Source organism: Schistocerca piceifrons, unplaced genomic scaffold, assembly GCF_021461385.2.
Source record: "Schistocerca piceifrons isolate TAMUIC-IGC-003096 unplaced genomic scaffold, iqSchPice1.1 HiC_scaffold_808, whole genome shotgun sequence".
In the NCBI taxonomy this organism is placed as follows: Eukaryota; Metazoa; Arthropoda; class Insecta; order Orthoptera; family Acrididae; genus Schistocerca; species Schistocerca piceifrons.
This window is the reverse complement of record NW_025729067.1, coordinates 23,452-31,519: the sequence shown is the minus strand read 5'-3', so window position 1 is coordinate 31,519 and position 8,068 is coordinate 23,452. Positions and strand designations below refer to the sequence as shown.

General features: G+C 56.3%; 2 protein-coding genes across 2 annotated transcripts; one reads left to right on the top strand and one right to left on the bottom strand.

The window, feature by feature from the left end:
- The first annotated feature begins 1,139 nt into the window (after positions 1 to 1,139).
- Positions 1,140 to 2,583, top strand: LOC124770377 (autotransporter adhesin BpaC-like). Its single transcript, XM_047249207.1, has 2 exons — positions 1,140 to 1,412; positions 1,657 to 2,583. Exons 1-2 carry the CDS (start codon positions 1,140 to 1,142, stop codon positions 2,581 to 2,583), a joined length of 1,200 nt encoding a protein of 399 aa, XP_047105163.1.
- A 2,306-nt stretch (positions 2,584 to 4,889) lies between these two features.
- Positions 4,890 to 6,182, bottom strand: LOC124770376 (proline-rich extensin-like protein EPR1). Its single transcript, XM_047249206.1, has one exon. The coding sequence runs from the start codon at positions 6,180 to 6,182 to the stop codon at positions 4,890 to 4,892; it is 1,293 nt and encodes a 430-aa protein (XP_047105162.1).
- Between the last annotated feature and the right edge of the window lie 1,886 nt (positions 6,183 to 8,068).

Here is an 8,068-nt window from a genome sequence, read left to right as displayed (position 1 = left end):
ACTACCGCCCTTACTCACCGATTAGCATCGACGTGGCACTGTGCACACCCAGGACAACTCCTTCAGACATTACACATGTAACACCTGTGGGCACAGTGTGGAGGAACAGACATCTGGTTGCTTTGCCCCTAGGGAATGAGGGGTGTAGTAACTCGTACATTATCACACCTTCGCCGCCAATACTGCATTGCGTGTCACGCAGTTTGAGCAGCCTGCCATTCAGCTGCATTGAGGCACTGACTAGATGTGCTGATCATGGCCCAGTCCATTAAAGTGGGAGGTGCAGGAGGCATACGTATCAGGTTAGGAGGCCCCCGTGTCGATGCAGGGTGCATCTCAGTCTGAGTAGGAGGTGCCCATGTCGGTGCAGAAAACATATGCGTCAGGGTTAGAGGTACCAGAGTTGGTGCAGGAGGAGTCTGCATCAGGGTGGGAGGCCCCTGAGTCATAGCAGGAGGCGTCTGCATCAGGGTGGGTGGTGCCTGTGTCAGTGCAGGAGGCATCTGCATCAGGATGGGAGGTGTCCAAGTCAGTGAAGGACGCATCTGCATCAGGATGGGAGGTGCCAAGTCAGTGCAGGAGGCATCTGCATCAGGATGGGAGATGTCCAAGTCAGTGAAGAGGCATCTGCATCAGGATGGGAGGCGTCCAACTCAGTGCAGGAGGCATCTGCATCAGGATGGGAGGTGCCCAACACAGTGCAGGAGGCATCTGCATCAGGATGGGAGGCGTCCAAGTCAGTACAGGAGGCATCTGCATTATGATGGTAAGTGTCCTAGTCAGTGCAGGAGGCATCTGCATTAGGATGAGAGGTGTCCTAGTCAGTGCAGAAGGCATCTGCGTCAAGGTGGGTGGCTTCCGAGTTGGTGCAGGAGGCATTTGCGTCAGTGTGGGAGGCACCCACGTTGGTGTAGGACGTGTCTGTGTAGGGATGGAAGGCACCCGTGTTGGTGCAGGAAGCTCTGTGTCAGGATGGGAGGTGTCTGTGTCATTGCAGTAGGCATATTCATCAGGGTAAGAGGTGCCTGTGTCGGTGAAGGAGGCAAGTGCATCAGGACGGGAGGCACCCATGTCAGTACAGGAGGCATTGCGTCACAGTGGGAGGTGCCCGTGTCAGTGCAGGAAGTATTTGCATCAGGATGGGAGGTGTCCAAGTCAGTGAAGGAGACATCTGCATCAGGATGGGAGGTGTCCAAGTCAGTGCAGAAGGCATCGGCATGAAGGTGGGTGGCTTCCGAGTTGGTGCAGGAGGCATTTGCGTCAGGGTGGGAGGCACCCGTGTTTGTGCAGCAGGCATCTGCATGAGGATGAGAGATGTCCAAGTCAGTGCAGAAGGCATCTGCATCAAGATGGGAGGTGCCCAAGTTGGTGCAGGAGGCATTGCATCAGGATGGGAGGCGTCCAAGTCAGTGGTTGGTTGGTTGGTTGGTTGGGGAAGGAGACCAGACAGCGTGGTCATCGGTCTCATCGAATTAGGGAAGGATGGGGAAGGAAGTCGGCCGTGTCCTTTCAGAGGAACCATCCCGGCATTTGCCTGGAGTGATTTAGGGAAATCACGGAAAACCTAAATCAGGATGGCCGGACGCGGGATTGAACCATCGTCCTCCCGAATGCGAGTTCAGTGTCTAACCACTGCGCCACCTCGCTCGGTCCAAGTCAGTGCAGGAGGCATCTGCATCAGGATGGGAGGTGTCCAAGTCAGTGCAGGAGGCATCTGCATCAGGATGGCAGGTGTCCAAGTCAGTGCAGGAGGCATCTGCATCAGGATGGGAGGCGTCCAACTCAGTGCAGGAGGCATCTGCATCAGGAAGGGAGGTGTCCAAGTCAGTGCAGGAGGCATCTGCATCAGGATGGGAGGTGTCCAACTCAGTGCAGGAGGCATCTGCATCAGGATGGGAGATGTCCAAGTCAGTGCAGGAGGCATCTGCATCAGGATGGGAGGTGTCCAAGTCAGTGCAGGAGGCATCTGCATCAGGATGGGAGGTGTCCAAGTCAGTGCAGGAGGCATCTGCATCAGGATGGGAGGCGTCCAAGTCAGTGCAGCAGGCATCTGCATCAGGATGGGAGGCGTCCAAGACAGTGCAGGAGGCATCTGCATCAGGATGGGAGGCATCCAAGTTAGTGCAGGAGGCATCTGCATCAGGATGGGGGGCGTCCAACTCCGTGCAGGAGGCATCTGCATCAGGATGGGACGTGCCCAACACAGTGCAGGAGGCATCTGCATCAGGATGGGAGGTGAACAAGTCAGTGAAGGAGGCATCTGCATCAGGATGGGACACATCCACGTCAGTGCAGGAGGCATCTGCATCAGTATGGGAGGTGTCCAACTCAGTGCAGGAGGCATCTGCATCAGGATGGGAGGCGTCCAAGTTAGTGCAGGAGGCATCTGCATCAGGATGGGAGGTGTCCAACTCAGTGCAGGAGGCATCTGCATCAGGATGGGAGGCGTCCAAGTCAGTGAAGGAGGCATCTGCATCAGGATGGGAGGCGTCCAAGTCAGTGCAGGAGGCATCTGCATCAGTATGGGAGGCGTCCAACTCAGTGCAGGAGGCATCTGCATCAGGATGGGAGGCATCCAAGTAAGTTAAGGAGGCATCTGCATCAGGATGGGAGGTGTCCAAGTCTGTGCAGGAGGCATCTGCATCAGGATGAGAGGTGTCCAAGTCAGTGAAGAGGCATCTGCATCAGGATCGGAGGCGTCCAAGTCAGTGCAGGAGGCATCTGCATCAGGATGGGAGGCGTCCAAGTCAGTGCAGGAGGCATCTGCATCAGGATGGCAGGCATCCAAGTCAGTACAGGAGGCATCTGCATTATGATGGGAAGTGTCCTAGTCAGTGCAGGAGGCATCTGCATTAGGATGAGAGGTGTCCTAGTCAGTGCAGAAGGCATCTGCGTCAAGGTGGGTGGCTTCCGAGTTGGTGCAGGAGGCATTTGCGTCAGTGTGGGAGGCACCCGAGTTGGTGTAGGAGGTGTCTGTGTAGGGATGGAAGGCACCCGTGTTGCTGCAGAAAGCTCTGTGTCAGGGTGGGAGGTGTCTGTGTCATTGCAGTAGGCATATTCATCAGGGTAAGAGGTGCCTGTGTCGGTGAAGGAGGCAAGTACATCAGGACGGGAGGCACCCATGTCAGTACAGGAGGCATTGCGTCACGGTGGGAGGTGCCCGTGTCAGTGCAGGAAGTATTTGCATCAGGATGGGAGGCGTCCAACTCAGTGCAGGAGGCATCTGCATCAGAATTGGAGGTGTCCAAGTCAGTGCAGCAGGCATCTGCATCAGTATGGGAGGTGTCCAAGTCAGTACAGAAGGCATCTGCGTCAAGGTGGTAGGCACCCAAGCTGGTGCAGGAGGCATCTGCATCAGGATGGGAGGTGTCCAAGTCAGTGAAGGAGGCATCTGCATCAGGATGGGAGGTGTCCAAGTCAGTGCAGGAGGCATCTGCATCAGGATGGGAGGTGTCCAAGTCAGTGAAGGAGGCATCTGCATCAGGATGGGAGGCATCCACGTCAGTGCAGGAGGCATCTGCATCAGTATGGGAGGTGTGCAAGTCAGTGCAGGAGGCATCTGCTTCAGGATGGGAGGCGTCCAAGTTAGTGCAGGAGGCATCTGCATCAGAATGGGAGGTGTCCAACTCAGTGCAGGAGGCATCTGCATCAGGATGGGAGGCGTCCAAGTCAGTGAAGGAGGCATCTGCATCAGGATGGGAGGCGTCCAAGTCAGTGCAGGAGGCATCTGCATCAGGATGGGAGATGTCCAAGTCAGTGAAGAGGCATCTGCATCAGGATGGGAGGCGTCCAACTCAGTGCAGGAGGCATCTGCATCAGGATGGGAGGTGTCCAACACAGTGCAGGAGGCATCTGCATCAGGATGGGAGGTGTCCAAGTCAGTGAAGGAGGCATCTGCATCAGGATGGGAGGCATCCACATCAGTGCAGGAGGCATCTGCATCAGTATGGGAGGTGTGCAAGTCAGTGCAGGAGGCATGTGCATCAGGATGGGAGGCATCCAAGTTAGTGCAGGAGGCATCTGCATCAGGATGGGAGGTGTCCAACTCAGTGCAGGAGGCATCTGCATCAGGATGGGAGGCGTCCAAGTCAGTGAAGGAGGCATCTGCATCAGGATGGGAGGCGTCCAAGTCAGTGCAGGAGGCATCTGCATCGGTATGGGAGGCGTCCAACTCAGTGCAGGAGGCATCTGCATCAGGGTGGGAGGCATCCAAGTAAGTTAAGGAGGCATCTGCATCAGGATGGGAGGTGTCCAAGTCTGTGCAGGAGGCATCTGCATCAGGATGGGAGGTGTCCAAGTCAGTGAAGAGGCATCTGCATCAGGATGGGAGGGATCCAAGTCAGTGCAGGAGGCATCTGCATCAGGATGGGAGGCGTCCAAGTCAGTGCAGGAGGCATCTGCATCAGGATGGCAGGCGTCCAAGTCAGTACAGGAGGCATCTGCATTATGATGGGAAGTGTCCTAGTCAGTGCTGGAGGCATCTGCATCAGGATGGGAGGTGTCCAAGTCAGTGAAGTCAGTGAAGGCATCAGGATGGGAGGCGTCCAAGTCAGTGCAGGAGGCATCTGCATCAGGATGGGAGGTGTCCAACTCACTGCAGGAGGCATCTGCATCAGGATGGGAGGCGTCCAACTCAGTGCAGGAGGCATCTGCATCAGGATGGGAGGTGTCCAAGTCAGTGCAGCAGGCATCTTCATCAGTATGGGAGGCGTCCAAATCAGTGCAGGAGGCATCTGCATCAGGATGGGAGGCGTCCAACTCAGTGCAGGAGGCATCTGAATCAGGATGGGAGGCGTCCAAGTCAGTGAAGGAGGCATCTGCATCAGGATGGGAGGTGTCCAAGTCAGTGCAGGAGGCATCTGCATCATGATGGGAGGCATCCAAGTAAGTTAAGGAGGCATCTGCATCAGGATGCGAGGCGTCCAAGTCAGTGAAGGAGGCATCTGCATCAGGATGGGAGGCGGCCAAGTCAGTGCAGGAGGCATCTGCATCAGGATGGGAGGTGTCCTACTCAGTGCAGGAGGCATCTGCATCAGGATGGGAGGCGTCCAACTCAGTGCAGGAGGCATCTGCATCAGAATGGGAGGTGTCCAAGTCAGTGCAGCAGGCATCTGCATCAGTATGGGAGGTGTCCAAGTCAGTACAGAAGGCATCTGCGTCAAGGTGGGAGGCACCCAAGCTGGTGCAGGAGGCATCTGCATCAGGATGGGAGGCGTCCAAGTCAGTGAAGGAGGCATCTGCATCAGGATGGGAGGCGTCCAAGTCAGTGACGGAGGCATCTGCATGAGGATGGGAGGCGTCCAAGTCAGTGCAGGAGGCATTTGCATCAGGATGGGAGGTGTCCAACTCAGTGCAGGAGGCATCTGCATCAGGATGGGAGGCGTCCAACTCAGTGCAGGAGGCATCTGCATCAGGATGGGAGGTGTCCAAGTCAGTGCAGCAGGCATCTGCATCAGTATGGGAGGCGTCCAAATCAGTGCAGGAGGCATCTGCATCAGGATGGGAGGTGTCCAACTCAGTGCAGGAGGCATCTGCATCAGGATGGGAGGCGTCCAAGTCAGTGAAGGAGGCATCTGCATCAGGATGGGAGGTGTCCAACTCAGTGCAGGAGGCATCTGCATCAGGATGGGAGGCGTCCAACTCAGTGTAGGAGGCATCTGCATCAGGATGGGAGGCGTCCAAGTCAGTGAAGGAGGCATCTGCATCAGGATGGGAGGCGTCCAAGTCAGTGCAGGAGGCATCTGCATCTGGATGGGAGGTGTCCAACTCAGTGCAGGAGGCATCTGCATCAGGATGGGAGGCGTCCAAATCAGTGCAGGAGGCATCTGCATCAGGATGGGAGATGTCCAAGTCAGTGCAGCAGGCATCTGCATCAGTGTGGGAGGCGTCCAAATCAGTGCAGGAGGCATCTGCATCAAGATGGGAGGCGTCCAACTCAGTGCAGGAGGCATCTGCATCAGGATGGGAGGCGTCCAAGTCAGTGAAGGAGGCATCTGCATCAGGATGGGAGGTGTCCAAGTCAGTGCAGGAGGCATCTGCATCAGGATGGGAGGCATCCAAGTAAGTGAAGGAGGCATCTGCATCAGGATGGGAGGCGTCCAAGTCAGTGAAGGAGGCATCTGCATCAGGATGGGAGGTGTCCAAGTCAGTGCAGGAGGCATCTGCATCAGGAAGGGAGGCATCCAAGTAAGTTAAGGAGGCATCTGCATCAGGATGGGAGGCGTCCAAGTCAGTGAAGGAGGCACCTGCATCAGGATGGGAGGCGTCCAAGTCAGTGCAGGAGGCATCTGCATCAGCATGGGAGGTGTCCAACTCAGTGCAGGAGGCATCTGCATCAGGATGGGAGGCGTCCAAGTCAGTGAAGGACGCATCTGCATCTGGATGGGAGGTGTCCAAGTCAGTGCAGCAGGCATCTGCATCAGGAAGGGAGGCATCCAAGTAAGTTAAGGAGGCATCTGCATCAGGATGGGAGGCGTCCAAGTCAGTGCAGGAGGCATCTGCATCAGGATGGGAGGTGTCCAATTCAGTGCAGGAGGCATCTGCATCAGGATGGGAGGCGTCCAACTCAGTGCAGGAGGCATCTGCATCAGAATGGGAGGTGTCCAAGTCAGTGCAGCAGACATCTGCATCAGTATGGGAGGTGTCCAAGTCAGTACAGAAGGCATCTGCGTCAATGTGGGAGGCACCCAAGCTGGTGCAGGAGGCATCTGCATCAGGATGGGAGGCATCCAAGTCTGTGAAGGAGGCATGTGCATCAGGATGGGAGGCGTCCAAGTCAGTGAAGGAGGCATCTGCATCAGGATGGGAGGCATCCAAGTCAGTGCAGGAGGCATCTGCATCAGGATGGGAGGTGTCCAACTCAGTGCAGGAGGCATCTGCATCAGGATGGGAGGCGTCCAAGTCAGTGAAGGAGACATCTGCATCAGGATGGGAGGTGTCCACGTCAGTGCAGGAGGCATCTGCATCAGGATGGGAGGCGTCCAAGTCAGTGAAGGAGGCATCTGCATCAGGATGGGAGGCGTCCAAGTCAGTGCAGGAGGCATCTGCATCAGGATGGGAGGTGTCCAACTCAGTGCAGGAGGCATCTGCATCAGGATGAGAGGCGTCCAACTCACTGCAGGAGGCATCTGCATCAGGATGGGAGGTGTCCAAGTCAGTGCAGCAGGCATCTGCATCAGTATGGGAGGCGTCCAAATCAGTGCAAGAGGCATCTGCATCAGGATGGGAGGTGTCCAACTCAGTGCAGGAGGCATCTGCATCAGGATGGGAGGCGTCCAAGTCAGTGAAGGAGGCATCTGCATCAGGATGGGAGGTGTCCAAGTCAGTGCAGGAGGCATCTGCATCAGGATGGGAGGCATCCAAGTAAGTTAAGGAGGCATCTGCATCAGGATGGGAGGCATCCAAGTCAGTGAAGGAGGCATCTGCATCAGGATGGGAGGCGTCCAACTCAGTGCAGGAGGCATCTGCATCAGGATGGGAGGCGTCCAACTCAGTGCAGGAGGAATCTGCATCAGAATGGGAGGTGTCCAAGTCAGTGCAGGAGGCATCTGCATCAGTATGGGAGGCATCCAAATCAGTGCAGGAGGCATCTGCATCAGTATGGGAGGCGTCCAAGTCAGTGCAGGAGGCATCTGCATCTGGATGGGAGGCGTCCAAGTCAGTGAAGGAGGCATCTGCATCAGGATGGGAGTCGTCCAAGTCACTGAAGGAGGCATCTGCATCAGGATGGGAGGTGTCCAACTCAGTGCAGGAAGCATCTGCATCAGAATGGGAGGCGTCCAACTGAGTGCAGGAGGCATCTGCATCAGAGTGGGAGGTGTCCAAGTCAGTGCAGCAGGCATCTGCATCAGTATGGGAGGCATCCAAATCAGTGCAGGAGGCATCTGCATCAGGATGGGAGGCGTCCAAGTCAGTGCAGGAGGCATCTGCATCAGGATGGGAGGCATCCAAGTAAGTTAAGGAGGCACCTGCATCAGGATGGGAGGCATCGAAGTCAGTGAAGGGTTCATCTGCATCAGGATGGGAGGTGTCCAAGTCAGTGCAGGAGGCATCTGCATCTGGATGGGAG

Coding starts and splice junctions, on each gene's coding strand:
- LOC124770377 (XM_047249207.1), top strand. CDS start 1,140: ATGGGAGGTGTCCAAGTCAGTGAAGGAGACATCTGCATCAGGATGGGA. Junction 1,413..1,656: donor GGGAGGCGTCCAAGTCAGTG/GTTGGTTGGTTG, acceptor GCTCGGTCCAAG/TCAGTGCAGGAGGCATCTGC.
- LOC124770376 (XM_047249206.1), bottom strand. CDS start 6,182: ATGCCTCCCTTCCTGATGCAGATGCCTCCTGCACTGACTTGGACACCT.